The 26287-nt window shown below is 35.0% G+C and overlaps 2 protein-coding genes and 1 pseudogene across 3 annotated transcripts in view; 2 read left to right on the forward strand and 1 right to left on the reverse strand.

The window, feature by feature from the left end:
• LOC137243393 (cytochrome P450 4e2-like) overlaps nucleotides 1-3085 on the forward strand; it is a 37016-nt gene extending 33931 nt beyond the window's left edge. Inside the window, exons 7-10 of the mRNA XM_067771139.1 lie at nucleotides 390-458; nucleotides 529-700; nucleotides 2492-2671; nucleotides 2739-3085. Of these exons, the coding sequence (XP_067627240.1) occupies nucleotides 390-458; nucleotides 529-700; nucleotides 2492-2671; nucleotides 2739-2983 (666 nt within the window). The 3' untranslated portion in view covers nucleotides 2984-3085. The remainder of the gene's footprint in view (nucleotides 1-389; nucleotides 459-528; nucleotides 701-2491; nucleotides 2672-2738) is intronic.
• Nucleotides 3086-8583: 5498 nt separating this feature from the next.
• Mal-A1 (Maltase A1) lies at nucleotides 8584-12540 on the reverse strand. Of its 2 annotated transcripts, none has more exons than XR_010950515.1 (5): nucleotides 11230-12540; nucleotides 10425-10572; nucleotides 9163-9358; nucleotides 8893-9026; nucleotides 8584-8810 (listed from the first exon to the last, which is right to left on the reverse strand). XR_010950515.1 is itself a non-coding variant. In XM_067771138.1 (5 exons), exons 1-5 carry the CDS (start codon nucleotides 12409-12411, stop codon nucleotides 8741-8743), a joined length of 1737 nt encoding a protein of 578 aa, XP_067627239.1. In that variant the 5' UTR covers nucleotides 12412-12540; the 3' UTR covers nucleotides 8584-8740. The 2 variants fall into 2 exon arrangements, 1 of the variants encoding a protein (XP_067627239.1); XM_067771138.1 differs by having other exon boundaries at nucleotides 8893-9033.
• A 334-nt stretch (nucleotides 12541-12874) lies between these two features.
• On the forward strand, nucleotides 12875-20238 carry LOC137245852 (maltase A1-like; annotated as a pseudogene).
• The last annotated feature ends 6049 nt before the right edge of the window (nucleotides 20239-26287 follow it).

The following is a 26287-nucleotide window of genomic DNA, read 5'->3' on the forward strand; positions in this document are numbered from 1 at the left end:
GTTTTCAACTATGCGGAGCCTTAAGACTTACCCAAGATCGTCAATGAGTGGAGACTGTCTTAGTGGTCTTGCTGCGCTTAATATTCATCACAATCTACACGTCGATGTTGAATTGGTATTAAAAGAATTTTTCTCTGTACCGCGACGGGTCGCACTATTGAAAGGTTAGTAGTTTGAAAATAACTACAATTTGGTTTATATTTAATAAAAAAATTATAAAAGAACCATATTTTGGGATATTTGGTTTTTGTTATTGCAAGCAACTTTTTGTACCCGCTCCTCCCCCGCCACTCTAATTCTTCCATCGAACACAAGATTCCTTATCCCGACTCAAAGTAATTGCTAAAACAGTAAGAAATAATTGAATACAATGCTAATATTTCTTACAGGGTCACGATACCACTAATTCAGGCATTTGCTTCACAATTTATTTGCTCTCGATATTCCCAGAAATACAGGTTTGTATCACTTAGCATCGAAGCTTAAAGATGATATCATAAATTTTGTTGTTTGTGTAAAAATTTACAGAAAAAAGTTTATGCAGAGCAACTGAATATATTGGGTGACAATATAAAAGGTAAGCCCACATACCAACAAATTTCCGAAATGCAATATTTGGATATGGTGATAAAGGAAAATCTGCGCATATATCCAAGCGTACCGATGATTGCTAGATGTGCAGACAAGGATTATAATATGAGTAAGTGATATATATATAATTGCATAAAGAAAGTGGGGTGAAACGATGAAGAAAATCTAAGGGCTGTTTTTATCATTCCTTGTTAAGTTAAAATTTAACTGAAGGAAGGCAATATTCTAGATGGCCTCATTTGAAGTTTCCGTTTTAATCAACACCGGATAGCCAACAATCAGTTAAGTTGATAATTGTGAATACTTTGTAGAACAAATAGCAAAAAGCCAATGTGATACCACAAAAAACTAGCTGAGTTTTGTTTCAATATTTCCTTGAGGCTTAACTGACAGGCTGAGCTTCAGTTAGAAAAAATAAAAAGAACAACAATTTCGATAACTTATAGATAAGTAACTAACTGAAGAAAGTAAAAACGGCCCTTAGTTTGCTTTTACACCATACAATTCTTGAATTCACGTCTGTCATAGGTGTACGGGGTGAGAAATGGGGGAAGAGTACAACTGCATACGTACCAGAGAACGTGTAACAAAAGAGAATCACCAACAGAACGAATAGTGGGAAACAGTGAAGCATCAAATCGCGGGTAGGTAATTCACCATTGGGGAAATGTGGCATGAAATTTGTAAATTCCAACGCTACAAAAATATTATTTTGATATAACAAACACAATTTAACTATTTTTTAACGTTTTCAATAACTTAACTTTCTGGTTAATTATTGATCTCAAGGCCGCAAGGATAAATAAAACACCATGTATTTTGTGGTATTATAATTTCGACAAGTAGTCGATCAAGTACATTGATTTGTTCCTGCTGATGGTTTCAGATTGAAACCGAAATATCGACCAATTATATAAATTATAAAACCACAAAATACATGGTGTTTTATTTATCCTTGCGGCCTTGAGCTCAATAATTAACCAGAAAGTTAAGATAAACCTAGAAGGCTATTAACAAAACACAAAAATGTTTTCAATAACTTTTTTGTGTGAAATTTCAACGAAAACACCGCATTGTTTGCTAATCTTCAAGCAGGTAATATGGTGAATTACCTACCACCAGTTTGACAATTTATCTTGCTGTCCGTCGTTGGTTATTCTATATAAATTTACGTCTTTGATCCGTACCGTCAAATTGTTTAAATTTTTCTTGCTATCTTTTCTTCTCTCTGCTTGTATGCCAGTTTTCGTTTCACACTTGCCTTCAACAAAAATTGATAAAAGCAGAGACAATGTTAATACAGAGACATTGCAGGGACGAAAAATAGTGTGAAGCAAGCTTCACAAAACCTCTAGTAGGTCACATTCACCACTTAGCTCAGCAGAATTTTCTAAACTACCACTGTTTGTATTTATTATTTAACAATTATTTGTACACTTTTAATTCAGCTATGTGTTCACAATTTACATTTTTACACTCTAAAACTAAAATCAGTGTATTTTGTGTGCTTAGATTATGTTAAAAAATTTGTTAAAAGTTTTTGGTGCGGTGGAAGTGACCTACTAGAATTTTGTGAAGCTCCGCTGCTTTCCACTGAAGTTCGCGCATGCAACATCTTTATCTTCAAAAACTTTTGATAAAAGTAAACGCGAACAGAAAACACAAAAGGGAACGCCAACAGAGTTGAATTCAAGAATTGCAAGATGAAAAACGCGACTTAGTAAAATAAAAATAAAATTTTCATTATTTTATTTTAAAAATTGTCGCTCTTACAATGCGATTGAAGGTAATTATTTTTGAAGATAATACCTTATTTGATGCGAATTATTAGCAGATTCAGTTCTTCCTTCCTCTAAAATTTGTGTGCTAAAATTTCTTTTTATCATTTCAACCTTAATAGATGGCTACGTAGTTCCTAAGGGGGCAAGCCTTAACATTTTCTTGATGACTCTCGGCTACAATGAAAAATATTTCTCTGATCCCCACCGAATGTATCCAGAACGTTGGAGTTCCGATAAACGTACAAAGCAAAACCCTTTTGAATATGTACCTTTCAGCGCCGGTTTAAGAAATTGCATTGGTAAGTGCCTAAAATTGTATTCCTTATCTGTTATAACACTTAATTTTTTTGTGTTGTCCACTTGCAGGGCAGAAATACGCGCTATTGGAAATGAAAGCAGTAGTATCGAAAATGGTACGCACATTTGAAATATTACCACCTCTCGATGAACTCGTCTCTAAGGATGGTTGTATCCCACACTTAATGAACTTACCAGCTGAAGAACAAAAACGACGATCTCCCAACCCGAGCAAGTATGTTCCCAAATTGGAGGCTGTTTTGACCTTGAAATCAGAGAATGGAATTTGGTTAAGATTAAGAAAGCGTAATTAGCGATGAATTTTATTTTATTATCTTTTAATGTGCACTTTGTATGTATGAGGAAATAAATTATTAAGTTGTGCAAATAAATTGTAAATGAAGTTAAAAAAAAAATACTGCAAATAGCCATTATCAATAAGAAAAATTACTATACAGGTATTTACTAATTAGCGACTAGTTCATTACATTGAGTTAAACGCAAGACAAAAGTCAGCTGTTTTGTTGTATCGATTCATCTGGCGGTTGGTCACGCTATGTTGGATAAAACGAAAATGTCAAGTAAAGCTAATACTTGCCATGGCTGAACTGGACAAGGTGGCAGCACGGTGACATACATACAACTATTTATACAAATTGTTTGTGTTTGTAAATCGATGGACTAATGTCAAAATCGTCCTGCGCCGGAAGTTGAAGTATGAAATCATACTAAAATGTACAAATCAGCTGATTTGCAGCGCTTACCTGTTCCTGGTTCCGCCATGGTTCTAACTTAACTACATGTGAAAATGGCTCTTAACTAAAGTTAACTCCCCAGTGGGAAAAATGGTAATGAATTATTCCAGTATAACAATATATAATGCATTCAAAAGGTTAATTTTCAAATAAATAACAAAAGCATACATTATGAATTCCATTTTAAGTAATTATATATGCATTTACTGTTTATATCTTAACAAAATTCAAATGTTTTAAAAACATTATTAAGTTTATACATTATTTTTTCTTAATATGCAGTAATCTAAAATATAATTTATTTAAAATGCATTCAAATCTGCATTACAAAGCAAACGAGAATTTAATATGTACATAAAACGGGATACCTTGGCAGTTATCGATATGCTACTATCTGCAATAGCAAATACACATCTTCTTGCGCATTGAAATTTATGTTTTATCAATTTGTGTTCGCAGCTCAAGTGCGCTTAAAATTATAATAAATTACTTGAAACAAAAACTTTATTAAAGTGATTTCAACTATACAGTAAGTAAACATCAATAAAATTAAATATGTTTAGTAAGAGTCATATGCGTAGATTAGTGAAAATAGAACGTGATAGTGTTTGCAACTTGCGGCAAGCTGAAGAGAGATCTAGCACCCCAGCTGATTTTCCAAGTATTAGGGTAGGTATAACCGATGAGATGCCGGTAGGTATAATCGATGAGATGCCGGAGTGTAGTAATCAAATACCGATAGCACAAAAAGTTTGAAATTGGGCTACAGTTTTCAATATTCCAGAGGAAATATGAGAAAACCGTTGAAGAATGATTCAAGAGGTTAGTTATAGCAGTAATAACACTTTAATGATTTAGTTTAAATTTTATTTTTTTAGGTTGTTTGGATGACAAAGAGAACCAATTCGAAAACTATAACATAAATGATATAAAATCAGAAGTTTCTGTGCTTAAAGAGGAAATCAAACATTTTTCAGGTAAATTCAACTCAATAATATTTTTATTTAGTTTTTTACTCTTTATTTAAACTGTCATTTTATACTAAATTTTTGATTCAATTTATTTACTATAAAATTTTTCACTTTAGTTGCTATTTTTTATTTAATTTAATTTCTTCTTTTTTATTTAATTTTTTATTTTAATTGTTATTTTCTATTTAAAGATCAAGTTGGTAAATGTAATGAATATACTGGAAAATTGATTTGCAGAACAAGCAAAAGACAATGTGAGTCTCCACTTTTATGGAAAGTTAAAAATAAAGCGCTTCATTTTGCTATTAATTCGATAGAACGGTTGTACGGAATTGACAGCAACATGGCAGAAAATGGTGATACCTACGTAAGATACCTCATTTGATTGTTCTATGAATATTAAACATACTATATTTACGCGAGTAACTAAACATATCTTTTATTATTTAGATACTTCCAGAAATCAACGATTCACAATATTTTACGAGAAAATGGGTTGAACAATAGTTTAACGAAGCTTATTACACCAAAAGAGCTGACATTATTCAATTATATGGGAATAGAGGGAAAGGTCATTAAAAAGTCTTGAAAATTTCAAAACCATTTTGTAAGGTAAGTTTTTTTTCCATTATGAATGCTATGTAATATAATACTAACCACATATGTATGTATGTATATATATATAACACTTTCTTTTAGATGGGTCCCAAAAAGAAAGTTACAATACACAGTATCAAAAGAAATAAAGGCGGCAATTAAAAAGGCTACCAATTTGACGAGAGGCAGAAATCGAAGATCCATTATTTGTAAAATGAATTATTTTTTTATTATTATTTATATATAATATGTTAAATTAGATATTTTTTATTAGTGTTTAATATTTATATATTATTCATTTTACAAATAAGTTTAAATACCGATTACAATATTTCATTATATTCATACATTCAATTATCAATATTCATATATTGAATATCAAAATTTAAGTTTTGTTCATACATAATTACCTATATAAGACAGCATACATTTTAAAATCACAATCTATCCCTTTGAGACCGTGGTGCATCAATTGTGCGGGTAAGTTTCAAAGCCGATATTTTGATAAATTTTTCACATATGAAGAAAAAAATCATGGGTATCCACTATACTGATTATTTCTAATGTTTCTTCTCGCAATACGCCGTTATTTGGTTTACCGTTTTTTTAATTTACGCGAATTTATTTGGCCACTTTTCGGTTTCAACAAAATGAGTGGAAGGAGTAAGTGATATTTTCGATTTCAAAAATATTGTTAGTGAAAAAGAAGTGCATTGGACATTTTTTTACTGCGAAAATACCAATCCTAAACATTATTAATTAATTGGGATGATCGCAAACTATTCACATTTTAGTGCTTATGTTTGATTAGTGCATCAATTGTGCGTATGCGGACGCAAGTGACTTAATATTCTTGTTTTCAATTTCTTCAGGAGTACTTACAGCTGATGATATTTTAGCTCTGCTAGAAGATTCGGATGCTGAATTTAGTGATGATGATGACATCAAAGACTAGAATTACTTACCTTGTTAGAACACTGATAGTGAAAGCGAGGAAGTAGAAGACACTCGTGAGAACATGGATGCGGAGCAGCCTGAATTAGCCGATGAGAAAATTATCCCCTTCACTGGTCGCTGTCCAGTTCGCCAAAGCTTACCCAGTAAGCCAAGAGGGGCTGGCTTAAAGAATGAGGTTGTAACCACGACTGAAGGCCTAGTTCTCGACTTCGAGATTTACCAAGGCAAAACAACACCTTTACCCGATGAAAACCTTGGCATTGGCCCTGCATTCGTACTACGCCTGACGCAAATACTACCAAGAGGATCAAAAGCATTTTTCAATAGGTATTTTACCAGACTGCCATTACTGGATAAACTTTTAGGAAAAGAAATTTATGCAACTGGCACGATATTGAGAAATCGAATAAAATACGTAAATTTTTCCAACGACAGGAACATGTAGTGCAATGGCAGGACTCAAAATCCATTACTTTGGCCTCCACCGCATTTGGATACAGCCCAGTAAATGACGTTTGGCGTTGGTGTAAAAAAGAAAAAAATTTTATTCAGGTTGCACGCCCAAATATTGTTGCACAGTACAACCAGTAAATGGGCGGTGTTGGCAGTTGCGACCAATGAACGGAGGTTTATATAATGTTTTTTAAAACCAAAAAGTGGTCCCTAAAAGAAATTATTCATTTTGTCGACTTGGTGTGTTGTAATGCGTGGATGGAATATCGAAATGCTTGCCGAACTGCTGGAAAACCACAAAAAGACATACACGATTTGCTCAGCTTTCGTCTTGAGCTCGCTGAGGCTTTGGTAGCAGAATAATCGGCTTAAAAACGAAAAATCGAGTTCTGTGTCGGAATCAGACCAAGAAATTGCTAGTCCACCTTCAAAACGATATCGCCCATCTGACCAGACATGCGATGAAAAACGGTTGGATGGTTCAAACCACTGGCCAGAAGAAGCCGATCTTAAGTCCGCCCGCATGTGCCGTCGCAAGGGTTGTATGTCGCGTACACGCACTAGATGATGTGAATGCGATGTATTTTTATGTTACAGCAAAACAAATAATTGCTACAAGCTGTACAATACAAATAAATAAAAAATTAACTAATGATAGCATTATATGTGGAACCGTTCTATTTTTATGAATTGACACCGAGGTGCATAAATTGTGCGAGTCCTTAAAAAGCACTAAGGACATAAAAATTCTAAACTATTTAAACGGAATATGTTTTCATATCTCCCAAATGTTATGTATGCCAGAAATGAGAAAAAAATCCCCCTGCTTTAGCGCCAGGACTGAAAGGGCTATTATATGTTAAATGAATTCATGGGTATTTATTTCAATGCTACTTTTGTTTTCATACATCCAAAAATGAATATTGTGTAATGAATGTAAAAATTAAAGAATTGTGTATGCATAATAATCTGCATAAGTCACTATGCATCAAAAAATCAATACGAACATTAAATAAAAATAATGCATACTTATTTCGTTTACATATAAATGCAAAACTGAATGCCAAAATGCATTTTGGAATGGGTAAATTGCCCTTTTAATGATTATTTGTTCTATTACTTTGCATTACTTTTTCCCACTGGGTCCCTTATACATGGTGTATGTATGACCTGCATGTGGTGTGGCCCACATAACTTAGTCCTTTTTAAATACTATATGGAACAAACATTTCTATCAGTAACCTCCCAACACTCCTAGAGCTGCCAGCCTATTTGTATGCCCGTTGGAAAATTTTAAGACTATTCTTGCAAGGTCGCGTCTAGCTTAGCTTGGGTTAGTTTAATGGCACTGTGAAGACTCAAACTTCTCTTTGGAGTTCGGATAAGTAAAATAGCTTACCCAGTTCGCTTTCCGCTTAACGCCGCTTATTCAATTCGTTCATGCTTAATTAGATCTAAGTTGTATGCGGGTTTATCATACTCATATACAGGGCCTGTATTCTGTGAGTGTAAGTTTTGAAATGTACATTTTTCTTTCATGCAAATTATAATGTAATTTTCTGAATTTCAACTGCAATTTTCTGAACTTTAATTGTAAATTTCTCAAGGTCAGTTGTAATTTTCTGAATTTAAATTGTACTTTCTAAATTTGAGTTGTAATTTTCTGAACTTAATGAAAAAAATTCAAAGTAAGGCACGATAGATTCCGAAAAGATTTAAGGCTGAGCTGCTCCTCCAATTTGCGTCGTTCTCCTATTAATTTTTCCTACAAATTGGCGGTACGGGGTCTAGATGTATTATGCTGACTACGAACGGCGTCTGAAAGTTTTCACTGAGAAGCTTTTCATGGCAGAAATAAACTCATGAAGAAAAACTTTCTTCTAATTTGAAAAAAACTTTTTTCTAAAACTTTGATGTTGCCTTGCCCACGGCGTGAACCCAGAATCTTTGGTGTAGTGGAGCACGTTACCACCACGCCAAGGCGGCCGCCTTGAATTTATATTTCTGAATGTGCATGTGATTTGTAACGTTCTGAATTTAAACTGGAAAAGTTGTAGGAGAACTGTACTAAGCCAAATGTGAAAAAATCAAAATATCGAGTCAGAAGCTAAAACTTCTATTAATGATCAATGAGGGGCTTATCGGTATGCAGGAGCAGTATGAAAGCAAAACATTATGACATATTTTTCTATTAAACAAATTTTTTTAACTGAGTTTAAATAAACACATACATATAAGTTTCTAACTAACAATATAAAATTTTATAAATGCTATATAAAAAACAAAAAAAAATATAATCATATAGAACTACACATTAGTTACTTCAGAATGTACTTAGCTATTTAATTCCCACCAGTACAATGCCCACATACGGTTCCAATTTGAATGTTGTTGTATCGATTATATCACTGTGGGAGGAAAAAAATAATAATAAGTTATAAAATAATTGCCCCAATGCATTATAAAATTAAATTCAATTTTCACACTCACCCATCCATGTACTGTGAGTGTACGGAAGCAGTGATCACCTCTGCTTTGAACTCCAAAGCGAAATTATCTCGGAGATTCAACGTTTTTTCATTACCACCCAAATTGAGCGCGATCACATAGAGATCGCTACCGGCCTTTTGTCTAAGAGAATACAAAAAGAGAGTAAACAAAAATGAGTAAAGTTTTAGAAAGAAATAAACTCAATTAAAATAGGCTCATGATGACGTTATAAGTTACGTACTTTACATGTGTGAGCGCTATATAGCTTACCGTGAGTAAATGATGACATCATCGTCGATTGCTTTGATTTGTAGTTCGCCATCTTGAAAAGCGGGCTCTTTGCGTAGGCGTACTAATTTTTTGAATATCTGTAAATGTGATTGTGGTGCACGTAGTTGAGCTAAAGCATTGTTCATTTTAAAATCATCGGCTAATGGAAGCCATGTGTGGTCGCCAGAAGTAAAACCTTTAAAAGAATTAAAAATTATAAATTACATTTTTTTATTGAGAAGTGTGACGTATGCATTTGACGGATTTTGTAGGCTAGTTAAAAGCGCTGCTAAAAATACCAATGTTTCTATATCGTCGGTCCAATGCCAAAGTAACGAATGTGCATATTTGATGTGTTGAAAAAACGCGTAGGACATTGTTAAAAATAGAGATTTAATTAATAGAGATTTAATTTTGCATTTTTCTACCACTATTGGAAGGTTTACTTTTGCAAACCACTAAGTAATGTTAATTGAAAAATGATTTTTTAATTTTTTTTTTCAAAAAAATGCACATTTGTTGTTTTGGCTTTGCAAAATTTGACATATATAATATTTCATTTACACAAAAATGTCACATTCGTGACTTTGGCATTGTACCGACGATATAATTGATCAACATTTCAAGTATGTCGCTGAAAATGTCAATTAACTTATTTGGCCGCTGTTTCAAGGCGAATCCAATACAAAGCGGTGTTATTCCATCAGCTGATTGCTTCTTCTTGATAATTTCCAGCAACTCCTTGGTACAGCAAGTTGTCAGTTAATCGAAATCAATGCTTATTTAATTTTGATTTTGCATTCTGCTGCACGGCTAATTGGGTTGAATTCGCTTTGCCATTACCTTGTATCATGACGAATTCAGTACCAGGTGTTATTATCCCAACAGCTGATTGCTTCTGTTGATAATTTTCCATACAACGACTTGTAAAACAATATGCCAGTTCATCAAAATAAAAGAAAATTTTCTTTTCACTTGACATCAAGGTGAATCTATACTAGGTAGTGGCAAAGCGAATTCAACCAATTCGCCGTACGGAAGAATGTCAAGTCAAAAGAAAATTTTCATTGATTGTTGTAGTACAAGGCTTTGTATGGAAAATTATCAAGAAGAAGCAATCAGCTGATGGGATAATACCACCTGTAATGAATTCGCCTTGCTTAACATGCTTCTGCACGGCGAATTGTTTGAATTCGCTTTGCCACCACCTGGTATAGCTTCGTCTTGCTTTATATAGATTCGCCTTTAGCATGTTTGTGTACCTGCATGAGGTGATGCATCCCATTGGTAAGGTGAGCGTGCAGGATCACGCGTAACGGCATAGTAAATATCTGGATTAGCATTGCAAGCTTGAGGATCTACAGAGTCTTCCCAGCTAATAAAAACGTCAGTCATGGCAATTTCTTCACCCTAAGAAAATAAAAAAAGGATTATTAATGGAGTTAAGAATTTTATTCAGTTGACGTTGGAAACCTTGCTATGGCAAACATGAGTTACGGATGATGAGCACCTTTTCTTATTTTCAGTTGTTTATTTCCAATTTTTCTTTTGGATCGGCGGTAAGTGATTTGCTATACAATATTGAAAAAATAAACTACAGTTCTTGCTGTTGCGTATTTACAACGACGTAGGCAATGCATAGCCATGTATTTTGTTAGTGTATTGTTGTAAAAAATATGCAACTCAAGTGTGCAATGCAATGATACCAAAGAGTATATATTTGTTAAGAGGCGTCACTCGATACTTTTGTTGTTGCCAAAGCAACCCTGTCATGTCTACGATTTTCGGAAAGAGAATTAATTAATTAATATAATACAATCAATAAAATAAACACACACACACCCCACGAAAATATATAGAAGGCGTTTTAATAAATACATCTGACAAAAAAAAAACAAAAAAACCAACGACTACCTTGAGAAAACATCGAGTAATTTGTCAAAGTATGCATTGTGACGGCTCAAATTAATATATACTCTTAGATGATGCCAGATCATTTGCACAAACTACTGAACTCCCTTATTATTAAAGTATACACCAAGCACAGCATTTCGCTCTTAAACTTACGTTATAAGTCACCGCATTGCCAGGTAAAGTTTGCAACAAAATATTGAAGAGATCAGCGCGTTGTACGCCCAAACGTGAGGCTAAACGTTTATTATCATGATTACCAAGCACCCAATTGGCATAAGCATCCTTTGGCATGGCATTCAACCATTTCTCAATATGTTCCATCAATACAGGCGCTTTTGTGTCGTTTTGGCAATTTGATAGAAAATCAAAATTGAATGGAATGTGTGAACCATTTTGTATGCCATTGCCATAGAAACGCATAATATTTTCAAAACTGGTATAAGCTTCGGTAAGTAGAATGCGTGTATCGGCGCCATGTTCTTTCTTGAATTCATCGAATAATTCACGCCATTGATAGGCCATATCGAACGTTTCGGGTTGATCTTGCGTATAGATATGTTGCAAGTGACAGCCATCATCTGGATCGGGGCAAGATTGCACATTATCGATAACGGGTTCATCTGGATAATTATTGTAGCGATCTAATTCCTTCTCAAACAAATAGGGCACAGCGTCAATACGAAAACCAGATATACCTTTGCCCAACCAAAAACGCATAACATTTTTCATTTCATTAACAACAGCTGGATTACGGTAATTGAGATCAGGTTGTTTAATAGCAAATTGATGTAGATAATATTGTTGACGTACTTCATTCCATTCCCATGCAGAGTAGCGGAAAGCGCTCAACCAATTACTAGGCGGCTCACGTTCACCAGTTGCCTCATTGATTTTACCATCATGCCAAATATAAAAGTCAGCATAAGCTGGATCGCCATCAACTGATTTCTTAAACCATTCATTTTCATCGCTCGAATGATTTGGCACAAAATCGAGTATAATTTTAATGCCAATCTCTTTGGCTTTCTTGATCATATTTTCAAAATCTTCCATGGTACCATATTCGGGATGTATTTGATAAAAGTCAGATATATCATAACCAAAATCAGCCATAGGCGACTTGAATATAGGCGAGAGCCAAGCAGCTGTGAAGCCGATATCCTTCAGGTATTGCAGTTTTTCGGTAATGCCATTTAAATCACCAATACCATCACCATCACTGTCACGAAATGAACGTGGATAGATTTGATAATAATTGCCATTCTGCCACCAATCCTTGGCTAGCGCATTTGAGGCTAATAGCGCCAAAAGCACGAATATAATTTCCTTATACATACAATTTTTTTAAAATAATTTTTTGCAATAGTTTTTCCTAGTGATTTAATAAAATTATTTTTCGTTATTTGTGCGAAGCGCGTGCACTGTTAATGTTGTAATTTGAATTTGTCACTAATTAATGCTGTCTATGGCTTTCACCTTGCCGCTTTTATAACAAAATTTTTTAGCTGATTTTTGTTAAAAACAACAATAAAAACACTGGAAAAGTCCTTTGATAATTATTAAGTGTTGTGATTTTGTGATTTTGATCACACAATTGCTTTGTAAATAAAAATAAGTGAATTTTTATTGTTGTGAATGCATAAACTCACTCACTCTGACGGAAAGTGCTAATCGTTGACTTGGCATGATTTTGAGTTGAAGTACTGGTCGATATAGTATTTTACATCTAAAACTTTGAGGAGAATTGTCATTGCCGCGCTGTTTGGCTGTTTTTTTGTTTGATGTGTGCTTTTTGCTTATGGATCGACCCGGCGAAGCGTGGAGCCGTGTTTGGAAGAGTACACAAGTGGGGAAAGCTTCTGACCGTCATTACTACATGCGATTCAAGCAGTTCACTACTTCCGGTCGCATCGCATTGGTTGCCGCTGAACATTTGTTTAGTGGTGAGCTAATGTGAGAGTGCTACAACCTGGCTAAGCCATATAATCTGTTTAAAGGCTAACTGGGTTATTTCAGTGGAAGCGTCTGAAAACCATAAGCAGCGGCTAATGGCGGGCGTGATATGATTCCATAAAGAATCCGCAAATTATCCCAAAATATTTATCCAGAAATAGCCTTAAAACTACCCCAAAAAATCCGGGAAAAAGTTGTGAAGTAGTCCACACATCGCTTTAAAATAATCTGGAAATGGTTTCCTAATTATCACGTGACTGTTCCGAAAATTCAATACTTTTCTAATATTAGTTAGACAAACATCTATATGAAACATGAAGCTTACATATATTTTAAGTTCAAAAGGTCGATGTTTGGATATTTCGATGTTTCGATGTCGAGATGACGAGATGTTGTCTTACACAAATTACACAAGAATTGCTGTACTTTTTTTACTAAAACTTGGCTCACAGAAATCTAATACAAAAGAAAGACCTACTGGGCATATTTTTTTAAAGGTGGGTGTGTTCAGAAATTTTCTTGGAATAGCTTCGAAATCATTCCGAAAACAGTGCCGTAACCGCCCGGAACTATTAAAAAACTGTTAAAGAATGGGAGCCTTGAGACAGGAGGGAATGGATCCAGCGCTCGGTTGCCAATGATCCATAATATCGCGATTTTTACATTTGGCATGACGGCGTAATTGATGCTGAGACTGGTGAACGTAAACCACTAAGCAATTGGCCATCAGTATTTCGTTTTTCCGCATGGCAGTGGATTGATCAACGTCAGCAATATAACCGACATCAATTTTGTGTTAAAAAACCAGATTTGAGTTTTCGTAATCCTAATGTTGTTGGCGAAATGCATAATGGTTTGCATTGATGGTTTTCGCATTGGTGCTATTCATTATATTTTTGAAGCTGAAATTGATCCACAAACTGGTACCTATCCCGATGAGCCTATTGCAAGTGATACTATTGTTTGTCCCGATCCGGATGATTGGTGTGACTATGATCATACCTATACGAATTCCTTACCGGAAATATTCGATTTACTCTTTGTTTGGTGTGAAGTTGTTGATGAGTTTAAGCGCAAGCACAATACTGACAGCAAAGTGCTTTTGACAGAAGCCTACACCAGTTTTGAGAACTTAATGCATATGTATGGTGATGGTGTGAGCAATGGTTCTCATGTTCCCTTCAATTTTGAAATGTTGTCGGCATTAGATAATCGTAGTACGGCTGGTGAATATGATTACTATGCTAGACATTGGTTGGACAATATTCCCGAGGGTGTTTACGGTTTGGGTTTTGGGGAATCACGATAAAAATCGAGTTGCATCACGACTTGGTGTACAGCGTACCGATGTTATGAACATATTTTTGCAAACTCTACCAGGCATTGCTGTCACCTATAATGTGTGTGCATAGGAATTTTATTTTTGCTATCCTTTTTTTTTAATTTACGAAAATAAAATAAAACTTTGGGATGAGGAATATGGCTTGGAGGATGGTTATATTTCGTGGGAAGAAGATATCGATCTACAAGGTTGCAGTGCTGGTCCCAATGCTTTTCACAAATTATCACGTGATCCCCAGCGTACGCCTTTCCTAAGGGATGATTCCAAAAATTCTGGTTTCAGTGATGCTGTTAAGACATGGCTGCCGGTTGGTCAATCTTTTGAAAGGAATGATGTAAAGGCATAGTTAGTAGCTCCAAATAGTCACTTGAAAATATTCAAAAAAAAAAAAAAAAACAAGTAAGGACGGGACTGTCTTCGGCTATGCCGAAGACTTCATACCTTTCATGAATGGGGCTGAACAATAATCTTATCCCGTTCGTAATCTCCGAATAATCGGATGAATAAGATAAGAAATATCTAGTGAACAGATCTACATACCTAAACGATTTTTAAGATAAATATAAAATAAAAAATAGGTAGGTACTTTGTGTGAGGATGCAAAGTTTCAGTTTTTTTGTGGTCTGTGTGTAAAACCTATGACTACGAATCACGTATTTCAACAATATATGACATAAACGTAACTATTTGATGAAATGTTATGAATTTTGAAGCTTCTAGCCGTAAAAAAGGGGCAAAAAAATACAGTTTATATGGGGTATATAATATGTGTACCACCGATCTCTACGATTTTTTCAGACAACAATATATGCTATATACGTAAGCATTTGGTTAAATTTGAAGCTTCTAGTTGTTAAAATGGGGAAGAAATTGCGCAAAGTTTCTTATCTGAACAATCGGTTGTATGAGATTATATATACCACCGGTCTCTATGATTTTTTCAGACAACAATATATGCTATACACGTAAACATATGGTGAAATTTGAACATATCGAAACGATTTTTAAGATAAATATAAAATAAACAAGTAAGGAAGGTTAAGTTCGGGTGTAACCGAACATTACATACTCAGTTGAGAGCTATTGTGGCAACATAAGGGAAAATAACCATGTAGGAAAATGAACCGAGGGTAACCCTGGAATGTGTTTGTATGACATGTGTATCAAATGAAAGGTGTTAATGAGTATTTTAAAAGGGAGTGATCCTTATTTCCAAAGGTGGACGCCGTTTCGTGATATCGCCATAAAGGGGACCAGGGGTGACTCTAGAATGCGTTTGTACACTATGGGTGTCAAACGAAAGGTATTAATGAGTATTTTAAGAGGGCGTGGGCCTTAGTTCTATATGTGGACGCCTTTTCGAGATATCGCCATAAAGGTGGACAGGGGTGACTCTAGAATTTGTTTGTACGATATGGGTATCAAATGAAAGGTGTTAATGAGTATTTTCAAAAGAAGTGGGCCTTAGTTCTATATGTGGACGCCTTTTCGAGATATCGCCATAAACGTGGACCAGGGGTGACTCTAGAATGTGTTTGTATGATATGGGTATCAAATTAAAGGTATTAATGAGGGCTTTAAAAGGGAGTGGCCCTTAGTTGTATATGTGAAGGCGTTTTCGAGATATCGACCAAAATGTGGACCAGGGTGATCCAGAACTTCATCTGTCGGGTACCGCTAATTTATTTATATATGTAATACCACGAACATTATTCCTTCCAAGATTCCAAGGGCTTTTGATTTCGCCCTGCAAAACTTTTTCATTTTCTTCTACTTAATATGGTAGGTGTCACACATATTTTACCAAGTTTTTTTCTAAAGTTATATTTTGCGTCCATATTGGCGGCCACCGTGGTGTGATGGTAGCGTGCTCCGCCTACCATACCGTGTGCCCTGGGTTCGAACCCCGGGTAAAGCAACATCAAAATTTTAGAAATAAGGTTTTTAAATTAGAAGAAAATTTTTCTAAGCGGGGTCGCCCCTCGGCAGTGTTTGGCAAGCGCTCCGAGTGTATTTCTGCCATGAAAAGCTCTCAGTGAAAACTCATCTGCCTTGCAGATGCAGTTCGGAGTCGGCATAAAACATGTAGGTCCCGTCCGGCCAATTTGTAGGGAAAATCAAGAAGAGCACGACGTAACTTGGAAGAGTAGCTCGGCCTTAGATCTCTTCGGAGGTTATCGCGCCTTACATTTATTATTTTTTTTATATTTTGCGCGTCAATAGACCAATACAATTACCATGTTTCCTCCCTTTTTTCGCATTTGGTATATAATTATGGCATTTTTTTCAATTTTCGTAATTTTCGATATCGAAAAAGTGGGCGTGGTCATAGTCGGATTTCAGCCATTTTTTACACCAACACAAAGTGAGTTCAGATAAGTACGTGAACTGAGTTTAGTAAAGATATATCGCTTTTTGCTCAAGCTATAGTGTCAAAGGCCGAGCGGAAGGACAGACGGTCGACTGTGTATAAAAACTGGGCGCGGCTTCAACCGATTTCGCCCTTTTTCACAGAAAATAGTTATCGTCCTAGAATCTAAGCCTCTACCAAATTTCACAAGGATTGGTAAATTTTTGTTCGACTTATGGCATTAAAAGTATCGTAGACAAATTAAATGAAAAAGGGCGGAGCCACCCCATTTTGAAATTTTTTTTTATTTTTGTATTTTGTTACACCATGTCATTACTGGAGTTGAATGTTGGCATAATTTACTTATATACTCTAAAGATATTAACTTTTCTTTTAAAATTCGAATTTAAAAAACTTTTTTTTTAAAAAGTGGGCGTGGTCGTTCTCCGATTTTGCTAATTTTTAGTAAGCAGACATATAGTAATAAGGGTAACGTTCCTGCCAAATTTCATCATGATATCTTCAACGGTTGCCAAATAACAGCTTCCAAAACTTCTAAATTACCTTCTTTTAAAAGTGGGCGATGCCACGTCCATTGTCCAAAATTTTACCATTTTTCTATTCTGCGTCATAAGTTCAACTAACTTACCAAGTTTCATCGCTTAATCCATATTTGGTAATGAATTATCGCACTTTTTCGATTTTTCGAAATATTCGATATCGAAAAAGTGGGCGTGGATATTGTCCGATATCGTTCATTTTAAATAGCGATCTGAGATGAGTGCCCAGGAACCTACATACCAAATTTCATCAAGATACCTCAAAATGTACTCAAGTTATCGTGTTAACGGACAGACGGACGGACGGACATGGCTCAATCGAATTTTTTTTCTATACTGATGATTTTGATATATGGAAGTTTATATCTATCTCGATTCCTTTATAACTGTACAACCAACCGTTATCCAATCAAAGTTAATATACTCAGTGAGCTCTGCTCAACTGAGTATAAAAATAGGTAGGTACTTTGTTTGAGGATGTAAGGCTTCACGTTTTTTGTGGTCTGCATGTAAAAACTATGACTACGAATCACGTATTTCAAAAATATATGAAGTAAGCGTAACTATTTGGTGAAATTTGATGAATTTTGAAGCTTCTATCCGTAAAAAAGGGGTAAAAATGACAGTTTATATGAAGTATATAATATATATACCACCGATCTCTATGATTATGATTTTTTCAGACAACAATATATGCTATATACGTAAGAATATGGTGAAATTTGAAGCTTCTAGCTGTTAAAATGGGGCCGAAATCGCAAAAAAAATATATATACACTATATATATGCCATCATATATATATTATATATATATCACCGATCTCTATGATTTTTTGACACAACAATACATACTATATACGTAAGCAATCGGTGAAATTTGAAGCTTATAGCTGTTAAAATGGGGTAGAAATTGCGAAAAGTTTTTTATCTGAACAATCGGTTGTATGAGATATATACTATATATTTAACCGATCTCTATAATTTTTTCAGACAACAATATATGCTATATGCGTAAGAAATCGGTGAAATTTGAAGCTTATAGCTGTTAAAATGGGGTAGAAATTGCGAAAAGTTTCTTATCTGAACAATCGGTTGTATGAGATATATACTATATATACAACCGATCTCTATAATTTTTTCAGGCAACAATATATGCTATATACGTAAGCAATCGGGGAAATTTGAAGCTTATAGCTGTTAAAATGGGGCCGAAATCGCAAAAAAAATATATATACACTATATATATGCCATCATATATATATTATGTATATATCACCGATCTCTATGATTTTTTGACACAACAATACATACTATATACGTAAGCAATCGGTGAAATTTGAAGCTTATAGCTGTTAAAATGGGGTAGAAATTGCGAAAAGTTTTTTATCTGAACAATCGGTTGTATGAGATATATACTATATATTTAACCGATCTCTATAATTTTTTCAGACAACAATATATGCTATATGCGTAAGAAATCGGTGAAATTTGAAGCTTATAGCTGTTAAAATGGGGTAGAAATTGCGAAAAGTTTCTTATCTGAACAATCGGTTGTATGAGATATATACTATATATACAACAGATCTCTATGATTATTTCAGACAACAATATATGCTATATACGTAAGTATTCGGTGAAATTTGAAGCTTCTAGCTGTTAAAATGGGGCTAAAATTTGCGAAAATATTAATATATATACCATATATACCACCATATATATACTATATATACCACCGATCTTTATGATTTTTTCAGACAACAATATATACTATATACGTAAGCATTCGTTGAAATTTGAAGCCTCTAGCTCTTAAAATAGGGCAGTAATTACGAAAAGTTCCTTATCTGAACAATCGGTTGTGGGGGATATATACTATATATACGACCGATGTCATCAATTTTTTCAGGCAACAATATGTGCAATATACGAAAGTATATGGTGAAGTTTGCAGCTTCAATCTGTTAAATTGGGTAAGGTATTACAAAAATCCTCTTTTTCTGAAAAATCGGTTGTATGGAGGATATATGCTATAGTGGTCCGATCCGGTCGGTTGCGACAAATGTCTAATCGGACACCCAAATACACCCGCTCACCAAATTTTATCAAGATATCTCAAAAATTGAGAAACTAGTTTGCATACAAACAGGCAGACGGACAGACGGACATGGCTAAATCAACTCAGCTCTTCAACCTGATTATTTCGGTATACTTAATGGTGGGTCTATCTATTTTATTTTAAGGACTTACAATTTTCGGTTTCGTGACGAAATTAATATACCATTTCATTTTCATGAAAGGTATAATAATAGATTTGTGTAAATCCAAAGCAGCTTTCATTGATGGAGATTATGAATCAGTCGTTGTGGGTAATATCTTATTATATAAGCGGTGAGTGTGTGCGTATTTTCAGGTTTGTTCGTTTGTAAATTTTATATATATATTTTTTTTAATTACAACACAGCTAAAGCAGATGATAGCCATCTCGTAATTTTGAGTTTTGGCAATGAGAACGATACTCTAAATTTAAAAAAATATTCAAAGGAATAAACAGTAAAACGGAGGTTGATGTTAGTTCGCTGCAAGCCGGCTTAAAAGATGGGTAAGTGTGTGTTCAATATTTTTATGGTTGTGCGCTCCCTAATTTAATCCCTTGTTTTCTTTAATGTAACTAGCCAAGCAATTTATGCCTAAAATTTTGTCAACTATTAAATTAAATATCAGGTTGCCGATGCTCTCGTTTGATTTTCAGATGATAAAATGGATGAAGATAAAATTTTTCAACAGGAGAACGCTGCCATTCATGTTTCTAAGGGGTCTTTCAGAACACAACATTCCACTTATGAAGTGACTTGCATGCAGTCCCGATTCCAAGCCGGTAAAAGAACTTTGTAGAGAGAGAGAGAACTTTATGGACAAAAAGTCCACGGACACCTTTACAGAACTCTATTAGAGTTGAATTTGGCTATTAAAGAAGCTTGAAAAGATTTAAGCAGTATGCTGCTGCAAAATTTAGCCAAGTCGATATCCAGTTGAATATATGAAGCCATTAATAAAAACGGAGAACCAATTAATTAGTAAAAATTTTATAAATGAATAAATATTTAAAAATAAAGTTGCTGCGTTTAAACGAATATGCACCTTTTCGTAGTAGTATTATATGAATATGTGATGAAAAGAGTACAACAACAACAAAAACAGTTTTTTTTAGTCAATTCGAATATCCGTTAGATGAACAAAGAATATGGGCTAGAATTTGTTGTTATGAATGCATAAAGAAAAGAAAGCCAAAGTGTTAAAGTTAAAATTAAGAGTGCGTTTAAACAAATACGTATCACTGTACAATTTAAAACGTTAATGAGAACGGCCGTTCAAAAGTCCAACATAATACCTCCATTCATCCACGTCTTCAATTATATAATATTGCAATATAAATGCACTCAACAAAGTTATGTAATCCTCTTATTTATTTATTATTATTTTTTTTTTTAATATTGACATGATTATCAATGTTGTTTGTGAGCTTTTTTAAATACCGTCGCATGCATATAGAATTACTCAGAAATATAGGAAGACAGAAGCCTCCGCTGAGTTCGGAGAGACAAGTGTAGGAAGTATTGATCTGTCCTGATGCTCTAAATTGGCGTTTTTATCACGAAATAGGGATAGAGTATTTGGGTTTTTACGTAACGGCCAAATTCGCCTAAGCCGTTAAGCTGTTTGAATTATATTATCAAGCATTAGGTTATTTAACCTGACCGTAGCTGCAACGCTTGCATGAGGGGTAATTCCCACACCCATAAAGGCTGTATGCTAAATTCTAGCCAAATTTTAGTGCAGTTTGTCTGAATGCAGTCCTGTTCTTAATCCACATCTGATTTGGCCTTAAAAGAAATAAGGTTATAATTTCCGAAAGCTTTATTCTATACCAATTTTCTACGGCCATTTTTCGGATTTCTCCACACTGTGGCAATTCATTTACCAGGTTAAACATGGGTAATCTGTATGGAAAATGTAGATGCTTCATATTATTGCTTATCTGAAAACTATGCAATTTCTTTTTCTCGTTTTGTTAAGCCTTATTTCTTGTTTCATTGAAAAAAGAAAAACATGTTTTCATCAGGTTCTACGTTAACGTTAAGTAGTTATATCGAAGCCTACGACAACAAAAAACAGTTTGATTGAATAACCCTGAAGTTAGTAACCAAGCGGAAGACTTAAAAAAAAAAATTATAATTTTCAAAAGTTATAACGAAACTATTTTATTGAGGACGGAAAAATTGTGAGCTCATATTTTAAAATAAGCACAAAATAAACGTGCTTCGTCTACCCCACTGAGATATCTTCACCAACGAGCTTATCTGGACCCAGAATAGATTGGTATTGAAAATGTGCGAAATCGGATGATAAACACGCCCAGTTTTTATTTATATAACATTTTGGAAAACACAAAATACTTGATTATTTAGTAAATAATACACTTAGAATGTTGAAATTTGACGTGTGGACTGATATTGAGACTCTTGATAAAAATTTGAAAACAATTTTTTAAATGGGCGCGGCACCGCCCACTTGTGTTAAAATCGATTTTACAAATATTATTAATCATAAATCAAAAATCGTTAACCTATCGTAACAAAATTCGGCAGAGAAGTTGCCTTTACTATAATGCATGCTTTGAAGATAAATTAACGAAATCGGCTAAGGACCACACCTACTTTTATATACAAGATTTTTAAAAGGGTCGTGGACGAATAAAATAAGCTACATCTTAGCGAAAAAGAGCTTTGTATCAATAGAATTTTACTTTCTAAATTAAATTATAACGTTAAATTGAAAAATGCTGAAATTTTGAAAATGGGTGTGGCACCGCCCCTTTTGTCTAAGCAATTTTCAATGTTTCGGAAGCCATAACTCGAAGAAAAATTTACATATCGTAACAAAGTTGGGTACATATAATTTCTTTATAGCAGGAAATATACCTGGTAAAAATGGATAATATTGGTTACAGACCACGCCCACTTTTATATAATTGACTTTAAAAAGGGTCGTAGGCAAAAATAATAAGTTAAATCTTATCGAAAAATAATTTTGTACCAATCGTATTTTGTGCCATTATAACAAGAAATGGGAAAAAAATTCAAATCTTGAAAAATGGGCGTGGCACTGACCCTTTCTTACAAAGCATTTCCTAACGTTTCTGGAGCCATAACTCGACGAAAAATTTGGTGTACTTCCTTACTTGTTTTTATATACATTCTATATATCAGAATATCCAGGTGGAAGAGGTAGCGTTACTGGGAGTGGACTCGCTACATTTCCGTAATTATTTGAAGCGTATCCAATATTTGGTGAATAGATTGTATATATAAATTTATTAAGGTTGGAGAGATAGAGAAAGTGGAAGAGGGCGTGGGAGTGGGACTGAAAATTAGAGTGAGAGTGGAAGTGGAAATGGGTTTGGGAGTGAGAGAAAGAATCAGTATTAGAATGAGAAGGGGACGAAGATAAAGTGAATAAGAAAAGAAGAGGAATAAGAAAGAGAAATAAAAAAAAGTAAGGATATTATAGTCTATTCGATGATATAGAGAGTGATAGAGAGAACGGAAGTTCATTTTGCCTACATTATTCCCAGGAAATCCACTTCTCAAGCCAACAAAAGTTTTCTTTTGATCCTAATGCGCTAAATACGACAATCAAAACAATTTTATTATTGTTTATTTTATCGTAAGACGTAAATAAATAAATATTGCGTCAAGTTCCTCAAATGTGATAATATGTAGGCGATACGATATGACTTGTTCGTATTGTAAACAAATAGTATATTACCACTGACCTACGCCTGTATGGTTTGTTTTGTTTTATCTTAAGTTTACTATTTGCTTATGCAGTTAACTAAATATTGACTAGCAATTGCTTCTAATTTGCAGCTGTAAATTGATTGTGTTGTTGATTTGATAGAATTTATTGTTTTACAACATATTAGTGAGATATTTTCTTTTACTTACCACCAGTCACTTTCTTTATTTTACCAATATAAAATAGCTGTAATTGATACCATATTCTACAGTAATTGGGTAAATTTTGTTATCGACATACATATCTACTTAGTTGGCCTTCAATCGTTTAAACGGTTATGACCGTCCAGCAAGTGGCGCCAATCACTTCTTCTCTATGCTACATGGCAATTGAAAATAGTAATTGAATTTAAATCGGTTTTTCCAGCGGAGTATAGGCAGATTTCATCTTCAGCTGCCACAGGCGAGTTCCGATAAAATAGCATAGTCAGCATAGCTGTTATGTTTTAATTCCCTCGACTATGTTAATGACTGCGTAAGTTTCGTACAGCTTATCATTAAACATTCTTTAAGACTCGCCAACGAAAATGCTTAAAACCTTGTAAATCTTTCGAAGCACCCTTGTCAAAACACTCCCAGAACAGTCTCATCAGATGTTGTCAGTGTCTATGCTTCTGCACCATAAATATATCAGAACGAGTAATAAGTGACTTGTAGAGCATGATGCTCTTTCTTGTCGAGAGAGGACTTTGCTTTTCAATTACCTACCTAGTCTAAAGTAGTATTTATTGGATATTAGACCAGATGTTGTTGCTGGATTTCAGGCCTGATGTTGTTGTTTGTGTTAATGATGGATCCCAAATGAACGCAATTTCTTATTACTTGGAAATTATGGTCGCTATTTAGAAACAGTAGTTTCGAACATTAGCATTGATTAACTTCCGGACATTGTTTAACTTCCGGCTCTTTATTAAGTCTTTTTGACATTTTCCGCTTAATCTTAAAATATGGCTAGCAAGCTTCCCTATCTAGTAGGACCCAGAAAATTCTGTCCAATTCTAATCTATAGTAATAGTGTGAAGTATAAGCTAGCGTACCTCAGAGAATTCATCTAGGCTCCTTACCCTGTTCATAAATTACTAACTATAGCTTATTGCGCATTCCTACATTATATGGTGTGTGGATGATGTAAAACTTTGTGACACTTATTGTCCTTCTAAAACGACTTCCTTCAGTCATCTTCAGGCAGATTTGGGCTCGTTCCAGTGCTGGTACGCGACAAATTGACTAGTTTTAAATTGCTCTCAATGTAAGACATTTCATCAAGTGAAACCAGTTTTGAAACCTTTGAGTACCAAATAATAAAAAAATGTTACGTATACGCACCGATACCCCTGGTCACATATGTTTACGTGTAATTGGTTCGAGTTTAATGAAAGAACGTGATTATGTATATGTCTGCTGCCGGAAAAAGGATCTGAAAAACTTCAGAAAAAAACATATCTAATGTGCATTGTGCTATGGCGTCGCTCTGGAATGTGAGTTCTACGCATTTTCCGCTTATTCTTAAAATATTCAACAAGTTTCGAATATTTGCAGTTGAAGCATGTGGCTTAGGTTAGGTTAGGCTGAACTGTATGGTCCGTGAGAACCTCGCATAGACCAGAAGTTTGTTTAACAATCAAACTAAAAAACCCCTACCAAAACTCAGTAAATATATTACAAAATAGCTCCCCGCTTTTGGGAAATACTAGACGCTTTCAAGGACCAATGTGAATTGCTGCTTCTAGATCTGACAGCCGTATCAGTCCTAATAGCTAAAATCTTATCCTGGTAAGAACAGGGCACGCGTACAACATGCGCTGTTCCCTTTCTCTTCCAATCCATACTTCCTACATTTGCAATCACTGACTAAGCCTAATATAAATGAATGGGACGTCAGAGGGTAGTGTCCAATCGGAATACCCGTCATGAATGTACAGTCCCCTCTTTTTTAATAATAGGCGTAACTTTGTCAGTCGAAGGTTGTTATACTTACACATAACATTTCAACACTTAACAGCCCTGCACTTGGGTTCCGTCTCCCCCTTGTTAGATAATGTGCAACTATCAACTTCTCTTAATCTCGCCAAATTCAGTTGGGACGTCTGCGGAGGAATCTTCGAGGGATGCGTCTTTTTGCCTTCTTCATCCGATTTTTCATTGCCATATATTCCCATATGCCTTGCACCCAACGGAGATGTATGCTTTTCCCTATCGCGATTCTTTCCAGGGATTGTTTACACTCTAAAACACTTTAAAGTGCTGTGCTTTGCGAGATTATTGCCTTAATCCCTATTTCGCTGTCAATATACAAGTTGACGCGGCTTCTGTCCAATTTAAAAAACCTTTTTTCCAAATTTTTTCCAACGTTTTCTTTTAATATTTGATATTACTTTGCCCGGGAGGTTAATGCAGGACCTTCGGTGTGGTGGGCGGAGCACGCTACCACTACACCACGGCGATCGTCATTGTATAAGATAGGCCTTACAACCTCTGTTGATACCTAACAGGAAAGAGAGGACGATGGACTCCACGTATACCCTAGTATTTGCCTATATGCACAAAATGCCGTCGGGGCCTTTTTTACCCCCTCGTCCGCACTGACCTTCCACGATAGTTTACTGTCTGGAATGATCTTTCAAAAAGCTAATTATTGTGACAATAATATCACAGCCTCATACAACCCAACTGTGAAGTAATCTTCCTGCGGTTAAACTTGCAGCCGATCCATTTCGTTATGGCTAGATGTTATTCAATGCAGTTAAGACCATCTATAATCGCCCGGTTATCTATGTTTATAACCACCCAATGCAGGTTCAGTAGACCGTGTCTACTGACATTTCCTCTAGTATACTACGCGTGTTGTTTTGTGGAGGGTAGTTTTTCATTGACGTTGGACTTTATGTATACATCTATCAGACTCCAGAAGAGTCTAACCCCAGCGCGTTAGTGGGACAGAATATACCCGCGGTAGGTATGCCTGTCGTAAGAGGCGACTAAAATACCAGATTCAAGGGGCTGTGTAGCGCAACGCTTCAGGTTGCCAGCGCAATATACAGCTTCTCCAAACCCAATTGTCAACCTCACCTATCCGCGGCGAATCCTGTTCCTCTAACAGACGAGGCTCTGGCGACCCTAAGCTCCTCATGGAACTTGGGGTTGGGAAGGA

Source organism: Eurosta solidaginis, chromosome 3 (genome assembly GCF_040869045.1).
Source record: "Eurosta solidaginis isolate ZX-2024a chromosome 3, ASM4086904v1, whole genome shotgun sequence".
Taxonomy (NCBI): domain Eukaryota; kingdom Metazoa; phylum Arthropoda; class Insecta; order Diptera; family Tephritidae; genus Eurosta; species Eurosta solidaginis.

Bases quoted from the DNA above. Each gene is read 5' to 3' on its own strand.
- Mal-A1 (XM_067771138.1), bottom strand. From the start codon at position 12,411: ATGTATAAGGAAATTATATTCGTGCTTTTGGCGCTATTAGCCTCAAAT. The intron at 10,573-11,229 runs GTAAGTTTAAGA...TTATTTTCTTAG, and splicing joins GCAATGCGGTGACTTATAAC to GGTGAAGAAATTGCCATGAC. The intron at 9,359-10,424 runs GTACACAAACAT...ATTCTTTTAAAG, and splicing joins GGATGCATCACCTCATGCAG to GTTTTACTTCTGGCGACCAC.